The sequence below is a fragment of the Glarea lozoyensis genome (assembly GCF_000409485.1).
Source record: "Glarea lozoyensis ATCC 20868 chromosome Unknown GLAREA12, whole genome shotgun sequence".
NCBI lineage: Eukaryota > Fungi > Ascomycota > Leotiomycetes > Helotiales > Helotiaceae > Glarea > Glarea lozoyensis.
In genome coordinates, this window is record NW_007360986.1 from 1369036 (window position 1) to 1389396 (window position 20361).

The 20361-nt window shown below is 45.4% G+C and overlaps 5 protein-coding genes across 5 annotated transcripts; 2 read left to right on the top strand and 3 right to left on the bottom strand.

Annotated features, from left to right (window-relative positions):
- Window positions 1-2210: 2210 nt before the first annotated feature.
- Window positions 2211-4257, top strand: GLAREA_10883 (E set; the record flags this gene model as incomplete). Its single annotated transcript, XM_008079983.1, has 4 exons — window positions 2211-2275; window positions 2322-2465; window positions 2523-3297; window positions 3343-4257. 4 exons carry the CDS (start codon window positions 2211-2213, stop codon window positions 4255-4257), a joined length of 1899 nt encoding a protein of 632 aa, XP_008078174.1.
- A 962-nt stretch (window positions 4258-5219) lies between these two features.
- On the top strand, window positions 5220-6446 carry GLAREA_10884 (uncharacterized protein; the record flags this gene model as incomplete). Its single annotated transcript, XM_008079984.1, has 2 exons — window positions 5220-5526; window positions 5614-6446. The coding sequence occupies 2 exons, from the start codon at window positions 5220-5222 to the stop codon at window positions 6444-6446; spliced, it is 1140 nt and encodes a 379-aa protein (XP_008078175.1).
- Window positions 6447-10212: 3766 nt separating this feature from the next.
- GLAREA_10885 (FAD/NAD(P)-binding protein) lies at window positions 10213-12341 on the bottom strand (the record flags this gene model as incomplete). The annotated part of the gene is made up of 6 exons (XM_008079985.1): window positions 10213-11052; window positions 11107-11185; window positions 11254-11616; window positions 11679-11736; window positions 11804-12196; window positions 12251-12341. 6 exons carry the CDS (start codon window positions 12339-12341, stop codon window positions 10213-10215), a joined length of 1824 nt encoding a protein of 607 aa, XP_008078176.1.
- Window positions 12342-14083: 1742 nt separating this feature from the next.
- On the bottom strand, window positions 14084-15686 carry GLAREA_10886 (SET; the record flags this gene model as incomplete). Its single annotated transcript, XM_008079986.1, has 4 exons — window positions 14084-14098; window positions 14280-14888; window positions 14948-15142; window positions 15198-15686. 4 exons carry the CDS (start codon window positions 15684-15686, stop codon window positions 14084-14086), a joined length of 1308 nt encoding a protein of 435 aa, XP_008078177.1.
- A 3343-nt stretch (window positions 15687-19029) lies between these two features.
- On the bottom strand, window positions 19030-19629 carry GLAREA_10887 (lipopolysaccharide-induced transcription factor regulating tumor necrosis factor alpha, putative; the record flags this gene model as incomplete). The annotated part of the gene is made up of 2 exons (XM_008079987.1): window positions 19030-19198; window positions 19256-19629. 2 exons carry the CDS (start codon window positions 19627-19629, stop codon window positions 19030-19032), a joined length of 543 nt encoding a protein of 180 aa, XP_008078178.1.
- Window positions 19630-20361: the final 732 nt, after the last annotated feature.

Consider the following 20361-nt stretch of genomic DNA (forward strand, 5'->3'; position numbering starts at 1 on the left):
GGGNGGGGAGGGGGGGTGTTGGACATGTGTTTTTCGAATCTATCCGAGAATCTATGGATTTTTACATCTAAGGTCAGTTCGAGGGTTGTAATTAATGCTAATATTTACATTATGCATCAGCTTAAAAAGTGGTCAGTAGTAAACATTAAAATCTCTTTTATCTAGGTATATGTTCCGTGCCTATTGTATTGGTCTGGTACCTGCGAGATAGGTAATAACAAGCCAAAAAAAAGGTGATGAAGAAATGAAATGAGGGAAATAATGGTTCTTCTTATCGTATTAATCTTTCTGAGGGAATAAAGATTCGGAAAGTAGGTAGCGAGTATAAGGTCTGTCCGAGGTTTTGTTTCGAAACTGTATCTGGCTGAGGTCGTGATCGTGATCCTGAATGTCCCAGGACGGATCCTACCTCGGAACGGACCGGAGGCAGCGTTCTAAACCCACTGTTTTAAAATGACGAGACGACGATATTCTCAAAACTCGAGGACTTGACATGTGCTCAGGTATGCATCGAATCGAATCATCCCATCCGGACCTTTTTCATGTGAAGAAATACATGGGTCGGTGCAGGTACCCATACGTGGACCACAATATCAGAGTTTCATGCCCGAGGCGGCGTTGGAGATCTGATATGCCGCGTTGAGAGACCCGCAAAATAATGGAAGTGTTCTAGAAAAGTCTGGATGAGTAGTGCCGGGGGTGGTGTATGCTTGTGTTTTCGTTTTCGTGACGCTTGGTAGATGCGAAGATTATCCATTCTAGTCGTTGAATATCTGGAATATACTTTGAATTGAAGTGGGATATGAACTTGATATCTCTATATCTTCAGCTCTTGAATGCGTATCTTTAAGCCTCACGTCGTGTGCTGTACCTGACTTATAAATCATCTTACCAGAATATTGAGTTCCAAAAAGCAAAATCCAATGAAAGATTATCATGAAATGCCAACCTATCATTCCTCCTACGTGCCAATATTCATCCTGCAAGGATCATATAAATACACGGCGCCTCACCGCAGCCCAGATCGTGGCGTTAGATTGGATGGGTTTCTTCATCCCGGTACTTTTCCTTATCTGAAGAATTGTTTTCGATAAGGATTTCTTGGGAGGGATGACGCAAGATTGATGGTGCCGATTGCGGATGTGAATAGACGGTACTGTAGATTGTATTGATTGTGATGAAATAGGGGGGGAGAGATGGGCCATGAGTGTGAGAAAATGTTTGTGGATGAGGAAATAGATACGTGGATATTGCAGGTATTTGAGAAGGCTATGATGACAGTCAGCGTGCGAAAGGTACGCAAACGAGTACCGACGCTTACAGGTGGACAAATACGAACACTGCCACAAGCACAATATACAATTATGATAAACGAGCTGCAATTCAATATCTAACCACGCATTTCGTGCATTATTTCTTCCCAAAAGAATCTGTTGGGCTCCCCTTGGCCTCTTCTCAGCTGTCAATGTCTCCCACGTCGCATCGCATCAGCCTCTACGCACCACAACAGCAATCTTCACATGGACATGGTGGCTCCTGCAGGGGATCACCAAGATCCACCGAACCCGATTCAATGGACATGAAGTCGCAAATCCACCGACACGACATCCGAGGCAGAGCGGGAAGCAGGTCAGCAATACTCCCACGTTGCTTTTCATGGGCAAAGATGACTGTACACGCGGCTTTCCCGGTGTCAAACACCGATGGGGAGGTTTGTTTATGAACAGCTGAATCCCATGGATTATCCAGAGTTTGTCTTTCGTGTTGGATTATTGATACTTCCATAATCCATGACCGAAGCGGCGAAAATTCAACTTACAGTATCCATATCCATCCATATCCATACCCCCACTACTCTTCTCCCGCCAATCCACCAGGCTGATTCGACGCGATTGTCTCCCGCGACTTAAGCTCTTCTTGGGCACATAAAAGTGGGATTCCGGTATCATTCTCGGTCGCTGGCGGTGACTGCCCTACGAGTCTGCCACTACAGTCGCAGCAACTTCCGAAACCTGTGCGGTCATGAGTGGAAGGGGTCGCGGTGGTCCTGTCAGAACGAAATCTTGAATCGATCGGCTTTTGCTTGACTCGTACCTACTTGACCATTTCACCACGCTTGTCAACGAAGATTATTTGCCTTGCGTCTGGATTATTCTCTTCATCTTCAAAACATCAATACAGGACAGTCTTGCATGCAGTAAATTTGCAACATGGTGGGGTTTAATCCTTTTGCAAGTGTGACTGGGAAATCAAGTGCAACCCTTTTCGAGATCCGGTATGATTCATCTTTCCAAACCAAAGAATCTTTCTAACCGCCGCAGACTTGACAGCGATATTATTGTCCTTCGTGGCGACGAAAATGACGCTTCCAGTCAACTACTCAAAGGCACCATCGTCCTCTGCCTTCCACAATCCCTCAAAGTCGAGGATGTACATCTGCGAATGACGGGACAACTCAAAGCAGGGTACGCCAGTTCTTTTTGGACGCCGCTGCTTGCCTTTACTAATTGTCTTCCCTTCAGGTGGACAGTCCAGCAGAGCATGACACCAGGGGTTTCAACGATTAAAACAGAAAAGACGACGGAGATATTCAGTCACAAGTGGGCGCCATTTGTGGGTGGGCATGGTCCTGGATCTTCATCCAAAGGAACATTGCTCCCAGCGGGCAACTACGAATGGCCGTTTGAATTGATGATACCAGGTTCGATGGCGGAGAGTGTGGAGGGCATGCGCGACTCACATATCGTGTACAAATTAAAGGCGACGGTTGCACGGGGGAAGTTGGCATATGATTTACACGCTTGGAAACCCGTACGAATCGTTCGAACCCTCGATCCATCGGCTTTGGAATTGGTGCACGCGATGACGGTCGAAAATGTCTGGCCGAACAAGATTGAATACCAACTTATCATTCCGCAAAAGGCGATTATCTTTGGAACGGCAATCGATATAGAAATGCGATTTACCTCGCTTTTGAAAGAGCTGAAGATAGGTAATATTAAATGCGAGCTGATCGAGACGCAAGAAGTTACGATTCCTGGAGCGACACCGCAGTTGGAAAAGTATCACAAGACGACGAGGAGTGTGGATACGTGGAATTTTAGTGTCAATGATGAAGAGCACTATCGTGATATTCTGGATGAAAATGGAGCGGATGGGTGGGTGCTGAAGGAGAAGATGCCTCTACCGAAACGATTACGTTCGTGTGTGCAGGATGTGGATGTTCATGGTCTCAAGATTCGGCACAAGGTTAAGTTTAATATTGCACTGCTCAATCCGGATGGTCATACGTCAGAGGTACGATGATTCGATTTCTGAAGTGGACAATGCTAATTATATCAGCTTCGAGCAACCCTACCAGTCACCATTTTTATTTCACCTAATATGCCACTTACTTCAGATGGCGAGTTAGTGGATCAAACTCCTACGAGCTCTCAAATAACAAATGCGTCTCAACATGCTCCTCCACTCTACGGAGAACATGTCCTCGATCAATTATACGCCGATGTAGATCAATCTGGATTTATGACTCCTGCTCCACAGTCAGGAATGAATACACCATTCTTTGCTCAATCGAGAGCTGGTTCGACGGAGAATTTAGCATCCTTACTTACGGATACCCATGCTCATCCAGCTGGCGCCGTACCACCTGCTGCATTGTCTTCGAGACTTCAAAATTTGAATGCACATTCGCGGAATAACAGCTATCTACGACGAGGAGCAGGATCTTATTCTGGAGCCAACACACCACATTCTCACCCAAATTCTCTCCCTCATCACGAAATCGATGGATACTTTCCTAATGGCCATTCTGGAAATGCATCAGGTCACGCTAGTACACCCCTAAGTCGCCGCGTAAGTAATGAAGAAGACGAACACCACAGCAATCGAGCCTCAAACTTCACATCTGGAGCACACACCCCCGAACACCTCGACTACAACGACCTCGGCGACCTCTCAAAAGTCCCCTCCTACTCCACGGCCGTCAAAACCCCCGCCCGAGGCATGAGCTACAACGAAAACCTCCCCAACTATCTCGCAGCTGTCTCGGCGCCTCCAAGTCCGGAACACAGATACAGCACGCTCGCCACGCCGACGAATGAACGTCCACCGGAGATTCATGGCAGTAATAGTAATTCCCGAAATCCGATGTCGACGTTGGGGTTTACGCCGATTAGTCCGCCGCCGATGGCTTTTACTAATGATTCGGAGGAGAGGAGGAGGGTGCTTGTTATGCAGGGGAGGGATAGGCATTAAACTTGGGAGGGTTGTTAGAGGGAGGGAGCGTGTTTTGATACCCTGGGGGAGAATTTCGTGTGTTTTGTTTTGGGGAGGGGAATGTTTGAGAGATGAGGTTTTCTTCGAGGGTTGGAGTGAGAGACTTCTTTGCACAAGGGATTTCTTTTTTATATTGTATTCCAGGCGGTCTTATCTGGGGTTTGATGCATGGATTTGGAGTTCAAGGGTTGAGGGTTAGCATAGATGGGCGATGTCGCGGGACTGGAGTGTATTTGGGTTAGATGGAAAGCGGGGATTTTTCAAAGGAGTAGTTTAGAGAGTTGGATAGGAAGAGGTACAAGCTCTCTTTGCTAGGCCTGAAGGTTGAAGCGGACTAAAAAAGTTTTATTAAACTTGGAAGGTTTTAATTTATATTTGTTGCCACTCTATTTAATACACATCTGAGTCGATGTTGTTGTCATTCAAAAATCTCTTTCCTAAATTTGCCATTTGCAGCTGCGAAGGATATAGTCCGATATAAGTCTTCGAAACCGGGCTTATAAGGAGAATATATTAATAGAGGTAGATAGGGTAGATAAATAAAAGTTTAACGTGAAATAGAGGATTGAGGAGTTATGGAAAGTAAGATGTACCTTGAGATACTAAGTATTGATAAAGTAGATGGAAGGTTGGAAATTTGGGTATAGCTCTTTTTAGGTATCTAGGCAGGCTTTAGTATAAGGTATATACCTAGGTATGTTAAGACGAGAGAATATTTTCTAATAGGAGATATCTGTAATTAAGTCTTTTAGTTTATATCGTTATTGTTTTGGAAATAATATAGATGTTAGATATATAGTATTATATCTATATAAGTCGATATTTAGTATCTAGAGCGGAATTCTACCACATCATCACGCACAGACCACCCATCTCAACCTCACCTCCAAAAAAAAGTACACCACCACCACCTCCATCTTCTCTACTTCCAACCACCCAAAATGAAACGACTCATCCAATCCTCCGCGCTACCAAGCAGAAACTTCGTCTGTCACCATGTCCCTCTCCGCACCCTCCACACCTCCCCCCCAAACCCTGCAACCATCGCCTCCATCACCGCCTCCGGCCCACCACCTAAACCCCCCGCCCCGTCCGCAGACCATGTCGATGCGCGTGTGGCTCGCAGACGCAAACAAGCTGAGCTGCTGAAACGGGGAAGGGATATGCGGGCGGTCGAGGGGGGGAAGGGGGGGGGGACGGCGAAGACGAAGAGGTTCTGGAAGGATGTACATGTGAAAGAAGTCGAGGGTACGTTGAATTCCATGGGAGGGGGTGGGAAAGGGGAAGGGAAGGGAAGGGGGGATATGTGGAAGGGTGATACTAATGTGTGTATAGGCGGTCTACAAATCCATCTCGACACCCGTCCGCTTCGACGGCCGAATAAAGAAATCCTCACAATCCCAAAATCAAAACCACATCTCGCAACCGCCATCGCACTAGAATGGGACCTCCTCGTCTCAGCCCAACAAGCGCTCCGCCACCACCTCATCCCAATGACCTCCCTCGTCTCCCGCGCGCTCGACATCATCGACGACGACGCCTCCCCCAACCCAAGCATTCGAGATTCCATCATCACGTCCCTCCTCCGGTATCTAGACACAGATTCCCTGTTGTGCTGGGCGCCGGAACCAAAAGCCGATCCGCCAGGCTATGAAACGCATAAAGAAAGAGTGCGCAGTCTAAGGAGTATCCAGATGGAAGCCGCACAGCCTGTGATTCAGTACCTGACGGAACGGGTGTGGCCCGGTGTTAAGATCGTGCCGGCGCTGGGCGAGAGTATTTTTCCTAGGCCGCAGGAGGAGGGGACGAGGGCTGTTATTGCGGGGTGGATGGCCGGGCTGCCGGCGTGGGAGTTGGCGGGGTTGGAGAGGGGGGTGTTGGCGGGTAAGGGGGTGCTTGGGGCGAGCAGGTTGGTGGTGGAGTGGAGTGAGACGCTGAATTTGGGGACGCGGGAAGGGGGTGGGGGAAATGGGGTAAATGGGGAAGGGGAGGGGAATGGGAAGGGAAAGAGATGGGGTGTTGAAGAGGCGGCGAAAGCGGCGAGTTTGGAGGTTGATTGGCAGACGGGGATGTGGGGTGAGGTGGAGGATACGCATGATGTTGAGAAGGAGGATGTGAGGAGGCAGTTTGGGAGTGTGGTTTTGCTTGTTTCGGGCGTGAAGGCGTGATGTTTCCAGGTGGCGGGTGTGTAAGATCGGAGTGTACGATTTGTGAAATTAGATGGGATTCTTCGATCGCATGAGAAGTGTGTAATATACGTGTTTAAAGACCAACTGTTTACTTACTCCCGGACTCCTGTCTACAACGATAAACCGAGGCAGATGCAATTCGTGATGGGCGCAAATAAGCGAATGTTGAGAACATCAAAATTCCCTACAATCAAAACGACAATATCTTACCAAAATAAGTATCAAATCGCGTAAATCTTTTAGTAATAATAGATTATATACTAGGCTTTCTTCTAATTAAGTTTTTATTAAAATTCATTATGTGGTTGTTATAGAATACTCACTGAAAGTCGAGGTGTTCTATGTTTAACGCTCGAGCGCGTGTTACGAATCGCATTAGTCTCGAACTACTCAGCACGTACGTAGCTTATAAGTGGCCCTTTTCTTGACTTAATTCGGGACAAAAACTCAATTCGATAAGACGAACTACTCATCTTCGCTACTTCACAAGCTAAAAGGGGGAGATTATTAGGATATCTAAAAAATATATATATATATATATATATATATATAACGTGATAGCGTAATTATATACCGGATTCTGTCAGTAGGCGTAAGTTGTACTGGCTATTCCATGTAGAAACATAGTGTCAACATATCGAGATGGAGTATTTTACTAGCCCAGGGGTTTTTGTTTATGGGGGTCGGGACTTTACTGAATTTTTGTCTGATGTCTGTGAAGGTGGAGATTGTGTCGGATGGGGGTGTGTGGTGACGGGATTTGAAGGTGTTGTTTCTTGGAGAGAGGTGATGGGGAAGGGGGGTGGTTGGTGCAATGGTTATTGGGCATACTGGGGGGGTGATGACTTCTTTCGTGGGGGTTGAGGGGTTTTGGATGTGGGGGAAGGTTCTGTGGACAAGCATTAGAGCTGGCGAAGATGAAGGATATTGTCTATTTCCCTACTTCTCCCTACTTCTCCTGCTCCCTAGCAGAGATCCTGCGGATTCATTAGTAGCATCTCCATCTCGGCCCCACGTTTGCTTTCTGACGAGTTCTATCTATCTTGCTTCTCCCCTACTTTACGGGTTTCTTGCGCTGGGAACGAGGAACACATTGTCGTTCGGTGTAGCTCTTGTACGTGATCTTAGGTGGTGATTGTTCACGTGCGGAATGTCCGACGGTGATTTGTGGGGTGCGGTGGTGTATACTGCTATTAATGACTTTAAGTATCTGATTACGAATAGAGGTCGTGGTTTTGGATAAGATCGCGGTTTATAGATAAATCTACTTTCGACGCTATTTGTAGGCAGAGGTAAAGCGTTAATTGCTTGTAAGAGATGTTAGATTATTCGGAAAGACGGGCATAGAAGAGTTGTTAAGTGTTGTCTCTGACGAGTATACTGTTGTTGAATTTTGTAACGGGTCTATCGATATTCTCACCCACCGATTTCTTTCCAGCCAGGCCGTGTTAGCGTTCAGAAGTGTGTTCGTGTATATCACTACCTTGTCATTTTCTCTGACTGAAAACCTTGCTCCAGCCCTTCTTGCAGACCGGGTGAAAATAAGATAGGTGATCTTTTTCGTAAATCTCGAAAGAATCTTTCGGATAGCTACTAGTCTCATTAATGCTATTAATTTCTAAGCCATCAATGGTTTGCTCGGGAAACGCTCTTTAGCATGGGTTCTGAATACTGGGTTTGGATCTTGCCTCCCTCACCGTACTTCTGATAGACGTTGGCGCTTACTAACTCTTTCACTACTTGCTGAGATGGCATACAAACCTGATAATTCCTTTTGGGTTAGTTTAGTATAAGGTTTACTTCCATCTTGTAATTGCAAGTCAGCGTCTCCAACTGTCGATAGCACTTATGAGGTATTCCACGGTTGCATGTGCTTCGAGCTTGGCTGGTAAAGTAGGATTGGATCGCTGTGATGTAATTCTTAATTAGAAACGGAGATTTGGCAATCTTGACGAAGTTGACGGTAGGGTACATGAGTTGTCAGTACAACGCATAAATAATGTAGATATAGTATATACAGGTGCCTTATCACTAAGCATTGCAAATCGTGGCTGACCATCGTATATAACCGACATATGTAACAACATCCCACTGAGTGAGCCAAAATCAGGGCATTTAGTCGTCTCTAGAATTCAAAGGAGACTGCAGCAGACAGGTTGGTAGTTCAACTAGCATATACTAATAAAATCTAGAAAACGATTTAGGTGACAAACGTGGTAGGTAGAATGCCTAAACTGATAATCACTGGACAAGGCTCTTCTAGGATAGTAAGGTTATATATTTTTGGGTAAACTCGAATTACTTTACTTATCTGTAGGTATAAGTAATGAGACCTATAAGACAGACTCGTTTCTAAGAACAAGCTTCTTGACTTACCGCGCGAAATGTAAGTTTTAAATTTGTGTAACCCACAAGGTTTGATTCTAGGACTAGCACAAGTGCTCGGAACTAGTGGGATTTGGAAGAATTAGACTTTTCGGTATAGTCCGCTGCAGTGCCATTGTCTTGTCGGGTTTAGTCGCAACGGTGTTTGGATGGAAGACTAATAATTCTATCAAGCTATATATCTAGTAGTATACCCCGACCTAAGAACTACGGTCCTTGGCCACTCTACTCTTAGGGAAATATGTAAATAGATAGGACTTATATTATATATATTTTAGCCACATTGTAAGCGCTAGTTCTTGAAAAAGCCCTACTTGTGAGTCGTTTTAAGAGGAATTAATATTTAATAACGTAGACTCGTAAAGCCAAAATCGGTCTATTTTCGGTTTAAGCGAGATATGGCGACTCTACAATAGAGACCCAAATTCGATAAATGTTTTCGAGCTCGGGAAGATGAAGAGTCCGATCCTAGTTATTTCTATATCCCAAGAGTTCGTATAAACTAATAGTCTACCCAAACCCCGCCCTACTATCTCGAGAGTGAAAACTACCTTGGCCGGATGGATTTAGGTAGGTGATTAGTCCAGCATTTATTTCCATACCGGTCTTTACTTTATGGAGGTATGTAATCAAATTCTTATCTTTATTGTGACCTCTTTCCATCTATGCTGTTTGTTTGAAAAAGGTACTGTCAAAGCCAGATCTGGCTATACCTAGCAGTAGTTTCAGGGGTTAGGGGTAGCCAAGCAAGCTACTTCCCCCCTTACGAATCTAACCTCCGGCCCTTCTTTTTGGGGGTAAGAGTTCTTTCTCAAATATCCTCCCACATAGCCTTTGTGGTTCTGTGACAGGTAATCGAGTAGTAGCGATAAAAGACTCCTAAAGATTTGTAATTTATGTCAATTGTGTGGGAATCTTAGAGAGATGTTCTTTAATGATCTGCAGGTAGATCTTAATCTGAAAATGTAAGGTAAAACGGCGGCACAGTATTTCCATTCGCTCAATAGTACGTTGCTGTTATACTGGCAGTGGTACAAAAACTTACCATATACCGTTTCTTTTTGTTGGTTTATTGGATTACGCGGTAAATTCCCGCGTAGGTTTGGAAAGCGAGACGCTACTATGTTTGAATTTGCTGCTTAGCACCAACTAAAGCAGGACATCTTGCAACGTGTAAAACAATCTTCGGCATCGTTGTTGGATTTCCTTCTCTCTAACCAATGTATGCACAGTTCCGAAATTATTCTTCGAAGATAAAACGAAACTGGATTTGCAGATTTGTAACAGCGGTCTGATGATTTGAAGTGAAACATGCCAAGTGCTGGTGATTTCCAGAGCCACATTGTAAATAACCTCAGGGTTACGCCGATTTCAGAATGAAATCAGCACACCGTTCTGCGACCATCACCGCAGGAGCCTGCAAATGAGTGGCCACAATCTGTGGAAGGACACTTGTATCCGCAATCCTAACATTCAGCGTCCCATATACTCTCAGCGTCTCGCTTACCACACCAGGCGCCCTTGCGTCGTCCTCGGCGGCCATTCTACAGCTACAAGCGTAGTGATATGTGGTTCTGATCCTTCCACGAATCAGCTTGTCCATCTCCTCCGTATTCCCGTTCTTTCTGTCGAGGTCTTGCTTCTCCTCTGGGTACGTCAGGTTCCGCAGCAATGGAAAACCGGCAGCTGTCATCCTTCCTCCGATTGCGAGTGACAAGCGGATGGCTGTTCGTGCAATTATATAGTCTTTTGGGTCCGAGAGAAGTCCGAAGTCGACTTTAGGATGGTCGTGATGGTTTGAACTGGCAAGCCGTACTGTGCCTCGAGATTTGGGCTGCAGTAGAGTAGCCAGGATGGAGAAGACTCCAATCTTGGAGAATAACTTATAATGCTCTTCTAGATTGTCCATGGCGCTGGTAGCGAGTGGCATTAACTCAATATCAGGAATCTGAGTTTGCGGCTCAGACAATTTATCGACGTCGTGCGATATATCGTCTCGAAGCTCCGTTCCATTCTTCGTGAGGGAAGTGGAGCGGACAAAGAGAGAGATGGGCTGGATTGGAAATGCTAGTAATCCAGTGCCCCATAAGATGTACTTTAAAAACTCTTTACCGCCTTCAAGGATAGGTGATACGACTAATTTGGTAAGTGACTCCTTGATTGGGATTTCCCAGGCTATCGGTATAGCAGGGTGATCAGTCTATCAGTTTTTAGTCAGTAAAAAATTATGTGCAAAAGAAGGGTCTTTTGTTACCAATTCGGATCCGACCCCAGGCAAATCTTTCATGACTTCAATACCAAGTTCTTCTAGATGCTCAGCGGGCCCAATTCCACTATCAATCGAAAGTCAGATTTGTTTCAGAATAACGTGAGAATTTTAGCATCAAAGTAAAAGTATTACCTTAACATCAAAACTTGTGGAGTACCAATGGCACCTGCACAAATAATCACTTCTTTCTTAACCTTAGCCACGAAAACCTTTCCTGATTTACGATCTGTAGTAGTAAAGACTACCGACTTGGCACGAAGTTCTCCATCTTCTTTCGACCATTTAATTTTGGAAACAATAGCTTTTGTGCATATAGTTAGGTTATTCTCTCGCGCCAACGCGATTGAACGGGGAATAAATGCATCGAATGTAGAGACTCGCTCGCTATTTTCGTTCATTGTCACGTCGAAAGTTGCGAGACCTTCTGGTGAGGCTTCAGGGTCAGTGGCATCTGGGATGAGAGGAAATCCTAGTGTGACGGCCACGTCTGCGAATCTGAAAAGGGTTAGAAACTAGATGAGTTTGCAAGAATAAAGTAGGGAGGGTTTAACACGTACACCTGATAAACATTGTAGAGCCAAGTGAAATAAGTGAAAGTCCGCGTGATCCAAGGCCCTGACCACAACCGTTAATTTTGTATTTTGATCACCCCTTTCCTCATTCCGATGAATTCTCAACATACCCGTCGTTCCCCTAAAATGCGTCTTCGGCTGATTCAAATTTCTCTCCCCCTTCACAAAGAACGGAAGCACTTTCTCATAACTCCACTCAGGAAGACCCATAGCAGCCCACGCATCATAATCAGCCTTTGATCCTCTCGAATACACCATACTATTAATCCTCGACGCACCACCCAAGACTTCCCCACGGAAGAAAAGAGACTGCCGATTATCGCAATGTTTCATGGGGTCACATAGCCAACTTGAAGCTCCTCCGTCTGAACGGAGAATGTTGGATGAAGCGATGGGGATACGAGAAGCCCAGGTGTCTAGGGCGGGGCCGCGTTCTAGGAGGAGGACGGTCGTGGTTGGTGAGGCGGAGAGGAGAGAGGTTAGGACTGCACCTGCTGTTCCTCCTGGATGTCACGGGTCAATTTAGTTGAGATAGGGAGTGGAGGGATATAGCTAACCTCCAATTATGATGTAGTCGTACTCTCTCCCATGCACATCTTCGTGAGGTATCTCTGGATAAGCGCGCTGAAAAAGATTAAATGGCCACATCGTAAACTCCAGCGAGTGGTGGTTCAATAGTAAGTAGATTCTGGAATCAACTACGCCTAGAAATAAGCAATGTGAGAAATATTGATTATGAAAGAGAAGGATCCGAATATTGAGAAACCGCCCAGGACAAAAATGACGGTGTAGTTTCCAAGTTTCAACTCAAAAAGACCATCGAACGACTTTTTAAGTTCTAGCTCTAATTGGATCCCAACCACGCATGTGGATGCCTTTTAAACCATAAAGTCGGATGCGAGTTATTTGTACCGCTGCCAACCACTCGGAACGGCGGCGTAGTAATGTTGGTTGGCATGTTGTTGGTTACCCAGGTGCCTATCATCTTGTTGGTTCTCAGATTCATTTATCCGAGAGCCCACGTTCCAACTCAGCGCACACAACAGCGCTGCGAGGTATGGCGCAGGTAAATGCGGGCGATCTGGTGTTGGAATAAACGTTTTGTTGGATGGAACAGTGCATTTTTGCAGGAAAGGGCTGGGTTTTCTGGGGCTCGGCAATCGCGTTTTATTTTCTCAAGATCATTAACCATAGGATCACTGGAGCTCTGACCTTCATCGAATAAGGCAAAAATAGAAGGAATTGACGATACAGTTTTCTTGGTATAGTTAACGAGTATTCTCATACACTGGATAATAGTTGGGTAGGTACGACGATGTCTTCTTCGTGTTGATCACGCTAAAAGCAGAGAATATATTCTCGCGATTTGCATCTACTGTTGGTGAAACATCCGTCGGGAAGCGTGCAAATATCTATTCGGTTAAAGGCCTAGTAGGTGATATCTTTCAAGAAGAAATTGCAGGAGAGCATATGCAAAATAAACCAGCAGACAATATTGAGGGGGTGACAAAGACGTTTGTGGAGCAAGAACTTGGATCACAGAAACAGGCAGGTAGAGGTGGATAGTTATTAGTAACAGGTAAGTTAGTCATCTGTAATTTTGAAGTCCTAACAAATAGCAGTTTCTGGTAACAATAATACACGAGACGAGTTACGAAGTGTTATTGTAGATTATCTAACGGATAAAGTAAGTTTCTTCGAACTCGATTACTAACCTTCGCGAGGTAGAAAGTATAGTTAGATACTTTATAGCGTAGGTCTACTTTTCGCAAACAAAATTATCCCCACTTAAGATATAATATAGTCCTAAGGTAATCCCATAGTTGCAGTTGTTAAAGGATGCTAAGGCAGAAGGGGAGGCAAAGTATTCTGTATATTTAGATCTAAAATGCACGCGCAGCAGTAAATAGCTTATCGAGGTAAATTTCATTCTACCTCTTATAATTGCAAAGGCTTGAAAAAAGTCACTCTATGTATTTAGTAGAAATAGTGTGAAATGCACGTCTTGTATAATAGTTGTACGGACATAATATTGGCTCTAGCTCTCTCTATACTATAAACAACAGATCCGATCCTGAAAGAGGCGGAGGTTAGTCGATGCTATTAAGTTTTAGCGGGGTCGACTACTACTATAGGGACCTAAGCTTTAATTTAAATAAGTTAGTCGAGTTATTAATCTGTAAACTAACTTATAAAGCTTAGTATAGCTTCCTTTTTGTCTAAGCGAAACGTTCGTTATTACTCTCTACGGAGGTAGTTTCTGACTTAGTCGTACCCTCTAATTTTAGACACGTTGTCTTTTTAGCCTTAAGGCTACGCTAGTAACTAGTCCGTGCTGTGTAAAGAATAAAGTAGTTTAAAGAATTTAAATATCTACACTAATATAATTATTATCCGAGTTTATACTATTAGTCACTTGTCTAATTTGTAATGTTAGAGAATAAGTTCTTGTCCGATCACGCCCCCTGTCTAGTAACGTACCAGATGTTAATTCCTTTTAGAACTATTTTTAGCCGCTATAGCTCGACAAATTGCCTTGTGCTCTTTAAAATGGGCGACCTGGCAAGCCCGCCCACAGTACATTACCTCGTTGCACCTTCCGCACCGCATTAACTGCACAGAAACCTTTTTGCACGCCGCGCATTGGGCCCTCTTAATTCCACTTCCTGTCTCTACCGCCGCCAACAGATCCTCCGCTTTCTTTCTTGCCAATCTCAACACCCGCTGTTCACCCAAACTGACATGCGCCGCTGACCATGCGTTCCCTCCAGGAGAATAAAACCCCTCCGCCAGTTGCTCTCCTAGTTTTTCTAGTTGAGTTCCGAAACCATCGAGAAGACTAGAGATCGATTCTACCAGAAACCGCAAGACTTCCACTTCGTTTGAGTCGCTGATTCTCTCAGATGCAGCATCGCTTTGATGAGACATCATTACAGCAAGATCGGATTCGTTCAGCCGTTGAATACGGAGGTATCGAAGAACGCTACTTGGTAGCGGATCGGTGAGAGTAAGAGAGACGGTAGAGGTTGAATCGAGCCCAGCAGATACCCAGAGTTTGTGTTTTTGCTCAAAAAATGGCGCCATGGGATGCGTTGCAAGAACGAGATCATAGCTGTCGTTGGGATTACCGGGCACGACAAAGCCGTAGAGACGTAAAAGGCGATTGTTTGGAACAGGTCCGTAATTAATGAAAACCTGGAACAGTTCTAGGTCAGCGCACTGACTAGCAGCGTCAGAAAATAAGACGGACGTACTTGATCTCCAGCTTTGTAGTTTTTCCCGGCAAGAACAGAGAGGTCTCCAGACTTGACATCGTAAATATGACACTGCTCAACCTCGGATGAGTGGTTCAACATGTCTGCGAAGGCCGCCAAAAGTCGGATCGAATCTCCATCGCCTAGCTTGAAATCCATTGCACGACTCCACACGGTGCAGAGTGCCCACTTGTACTGAAAGATGTGTCAGTAGCCGATTAGCGATATCTTCTCTATGTTATGCACCTACATCTTCAATGGTGAACTTGTCGCGTGGGAAAAGTTCTTGATGTCGTCCAAATAGTCGCTCAACCAATTCCTTATAATCGACCTCGATCTGTTGATCCAACTGCTTCGTGATAGTGTAAAGTGAACTTCCTGCGGAAACTTCCAACTCGTCCTCCGCAAAGAAGATACTCGAAGTATAGCTCGCAGGCAGCGCTGCTACATGACTTCCCAGGCCATAATCTCCCGACCAGTGTGATCTGACAAAGAGAATATACGTAGCCAGGGTGTCATCAACAGACAAGAGCGGCTGTGCTGAGAGAAGGGCTGGCCCAATGATGGGATCAGCATAAGCATGTTTCACTGTCCAAAGAACACCATTTGGAATGGTCAAGATCTTTTCTCCTTTCTCGAATTGCCGCCGCGTTCTGACACCGCGCCCGGTATCTGAGAAGTCGGCAAGCTCCAAGTCATCCAAGCCTGACACTCCAGACCTTTTCAGCCAGCTCTCCATTGGATCGAATGAAAGTGAGAGGAAGCCTGCCCGCAAAAAGAAACTCTCGAAACACACACGAAATCGATTGGACAAAGTGTATCGGGTACAAATTGAATATTGAGTGCAAAGGTGACAGCGGCGATAGGAAATTGCTGTCTTGTAGTGGGTTTGACAAGAAGGGATTGCTCAGCGAGTGAACCGATATTTTATAGATCCTCACGCATCACGTGGTAGACATGAGGAAGTGTTACACCAGCAGTAGTCACGGGACAGTTCACTGGTTGCACCATGTTGGTTAGAGATATCCTTGCTGTCGTGACTATCCTCATCAACGTGGGGACGAATCACTACAATCGAATTGACTCTGTCAAGCATGACGACCTTTTGATGCTCACTTTCCCTTTTCACGTTTGTCGAAGGTGTTCAAGGGGTCAGAGAACGACATCATAATGACCTATTCGTCAAAGTTTATGAGATTGCTAGGTATCTTGAACAGTATTCAAAAGTCATACAACAAGTGTGCAAAGGTCCTAGGCGTCGAATCTGCTGGAACGACATCTGCGACTCAGGAGACAGCGATAAATGGCAAAAGTTTTACCAAGCGGGTGGTAGTTTTTGTCCGGATCCCTAGCATTCTCGCTGAGATTCAGTATAAGGCTGAACTACTTTAAAGATATCTAGTATACTGTCTGTTTCATTTCTCTCCGACGTCCGGAAGCATCAGAGAAAGTTAAGTGGCAAGAAATCTCTTAACCCCCCTATTGCGAAAGCACTACTTTACACGATACTTTGCTGGACCTCGACCTTAGCACAGGATTCTCTAGCATCGACCGGATGATGGAAAACCTCATGAATGAATGCAAACACCTTGAGCGCCAGCTCCTGGAGAGTACTCTGTTTCCCGACATGTCGGCCGCTCAAGATTATCAAGCGCAGAACCCTAAGGAGCATCATTTTGAGAGGATTGATTCTAGAAATGCAAACTTACTAGGATTTTTTAGACCGAAAACATAGACCGCGTTCGCCTACAAGGGTCTCGTTACTCTATCGATCAAAGTGGCACACGTCGTCTTTCCAACATCCGGCCTCTCTAGCTCCCGGCTCTTCGATCCGCTCTCGATCCGACATATCTAAACATATATCTGCACAAGGGCAACGTCAAACCTGAAGACTATCTCAATCTGACACACAACTGTTCCTTGTTCGACACACTGAGAAGGCTGGTCCTCGAAAGCGCAGGCCATGGCACGCTTGTCAAATTTAAAAGAGCATCCGTCTCCTTCTGGCCATATTAAGTGGATATCTGCTCAAATCGTAGCCGTTACAATACCCGATAAACTTGGAATCGTCACCGTACAGTACTAGACTTTAATATTGAGCTTCTTTACGAAACTCTGCTAAAAACAGCCGTATTTTACACTTTATAAAACTATATATCTTTCAGCCTAACGAACCGAATTTTTGATTTTAATTTCTAATTATAATCCGAACGCTTAAATTATATATAGTCTAAGGGCTCGAAATTTTAATGAGGCGTTATAGTGTTCTTTTAACTTAAAATAAGGGTACCTAAATAAGTCGCTTTCGACGTTATTCTGCGGTAGAAGTCGCGAAGACCGACTTACCTCTACCTCCGCTAGTCGTATCGTACTTAAATTAACTCTAAATAAAAAAGCTAATAGATAGAAAGGCTTATCCTACTGTTAACTCTTTTCTATTTTAAGTGTTTATCTTTTAAATATTACAGAAAGTATATAATTTAAAGTGTTTATAGTGTTATTTAGTGTAAAAACGCCTTTCGGCTCAATTAATAAAACTAGTTACTATACAAGAGGTTACAGAATCAAGCAGCGATGCTCTCTTTGCTTACTCTAACGGCCGAAGACGTTCAAGTTTACGTTCGATACCTTCAAACTGGCCAAGTCGAGCGGAGGAGTCGTTCAAAGCAAGTTTGTCCTAAGGAGGTATTTCTGTTGGCGCTGCATTAGTGATCTAGACTCAGGCGATCATGCCTGGAGCTGCGATCTTCGACTTCAAGGCATGTCAAGATGGAGAGAAAGTTATTACAGCATGTGATGGTTCAACTTCTGTTGAATTTTTCCACGAGAGCCTCTCAAGACTTCGTCCGACATTCTGTTACACGGAAACTACAAATCCTCAAGTTTCACCACACAGGAGTTTGACTATACGCTATTGGGGCCGTCGACGGTATTCATCAACCACCGAAAGTTGGTGGAAATTTTCAGTCTACTACCTCGAGAGCACTGCGTTAGACGTCTTTTGAGATGTGATTCTCATTCTATAGATGGCTAGATCGAGTACGACGGGTTCTAGCATGATTCAAGAGTCACGGCAATAGATAGCGACGAGATTGAGTTTGTCGATTGGGAAAATGTGCCGAGAAAATGCGGAACCAATATTACACAAGCTAGGAAACGCTGTGAAGTAGATGGAAAAGAGGACCACAACATGTTCTTTCCAGAAGAGCAATTGACACAACACGGGAAGGGCACGCGGCGACTCTGGAGACCGTGGTACAGAAACACTGGCAGGTACGACCGTACAAGCTGACTACTATGTGATCGAGTTCAGTCCAGCGTTCTCGGTTCATAGCTGGTGGCCAGGGAGAATGCTACAGGGCGAAGAAATAGACCTGGTACCGGGATCAGACATTAAGATGGAAATACCGTTCGACTTCTATCGCTTGACGTTGCCGTGGATCGGGTATGTCCTTACATTGCGGGTCCACAACCAGTTTTGGCTGTACAGTCCGCAAAGCCGTCTGGGTGGAGTTCATTTCAGGGTGTCCATCTCCATCTGTGCGACTTTGAGGATCTTTGGAAGGAAGTCTCTGAAACAATCATCGCGAGCGAGTAGGTGGCTGGAGAAGCCGGAGCGGGTTCGATATGAAAAATAGCTGTTTCCGTATACTTTCGGCAGGAGGTTTAAGGGCGGGGTATTAGTAGAATGAATTCCGGGGGGGATTTTATTTGTAGCTAAGATGAAGTAATTCATTGGACTAAAAGAATTGCGCAGAAGTCATATTCTCACAATTGTGATGTAAAAAACGGAAGTGACTATTATACCATTCTCCGGTCACAAGCCAATGTCCGAATCCCTAAGAAATAAACATTCGTATTCCAGTAACCTTAATATCAAACCAGCACGCACAAACGAACTCAATCTTGGGTATCCGCATAAAATACAACCTCCCCTCCATATCCCCATCAAACTTCTCCCACGCTGCCAAACACGCATTTATTAATCCCATTCCGTGACATCCATTCGTATCAAGCTGCTCTCTCACCACCCCATCAACGCATATCCCCCCTTGGCGCCTCAGTCGCGAACGATGCGACATCTACGCCTGTCGAGCAGGATGCGCAATCACCTCCGTCCGCCCACTACGATGCCAAACCGCAAGCAACTGTCCACAATGCCCACAATTATGCTCGCAGTCCTTGAGCCAGCTGCCGATGTAGGGGATGCAGCCGAGACAGAAACAACAACACAATAGTAATGCTGATCCGCTATGCGATTTTGTTAGCCAGTCCCCCATCTAATGGGATTAGGGTTAGGATACATACTGCGTCGTTCCGCCACTCACAAACTCCGTCCTCGTCAGCTCTCGCACGCCGCAAAATGGACAATCTACAGGCGTCGGCACGCTCTGCAATGTGTTCAGCGGACTCGCATGCGTGTATAGGTTCCGTGGTGGACCGCCTTGGGCGTGGGTTGGAGGTGCGCCGTTGCTGTGTTGCGGGTTTGTTTTCTCTTGGGCGTAGGAAGGTGGAGGAGCGGACATTTCGATGGGATGCTGTTGGTTTATTTGATGGTCTGATTGGGGGATCTCGGTGGCTTGTTGGTGGTGGAGTGGTTGGGCGAGGGGTTGGAGGGTTGGTTGGGTTTGGTGAGGTTGTTGGTGATGGAGATCGGTCTGTGGAGTAGTCTTGGAGTCCATGATGAAGGTGATGTGAGTTTGATTTCGGTCGTATGATTCAAGTCGAGGAGCGTTGGAAGGTGAATCATGAACTGGGAATCCGAGTTAATATAACCAACCCTACGTACATGATCTTCATGCGATTAGGCACAGCAAAGATCAAGGTTCCAACGTGGCTGTGCGTGCCATATGTCATGGTAAATTAGCTTCTTGGTGCTAGCTAGTGGAACCCCGACACGAGCTTCCATAAAGTACCAAGAAAGTGTGATGGGAGGGATATCATTTCTAGGCAACGGGCTTGGGAAAAGTGTTATGAATTCGTACGTTATGAGATGATATAGAATTGAGGGGGAAGTGAAAAGTATATCACCGTTGACCTCCCTTCCCACCTCCCAGAAGATACATCGTCACCTCCCTTCCCACCTCCCAGAAGATACATCGTCACTTCCAAATCCCCGAACATCAATTCACTTCCTCAAACTTGTCCCAAACTCTCCCCCCTCAAATTCCAATACGCATCACGGACACATAATAAAACCTCCGTACGACGTATCCAATAAACCTCCTCAATCGTAACCGTTACGTGAAGAACCCTCGGATGCAAATCAGCAAGGCGTTCGTGGCTTGCGCCACACGCCCATCGTCGGGTTTCGTGTCTGATTGGTGCGTACGTAGCCTTGTGGGGGATGGACCTTTAGTGCCAAGCTTTGGGGCGTCTGGGGTGATGATGTGCATGGGGCACGTGATCGGGTA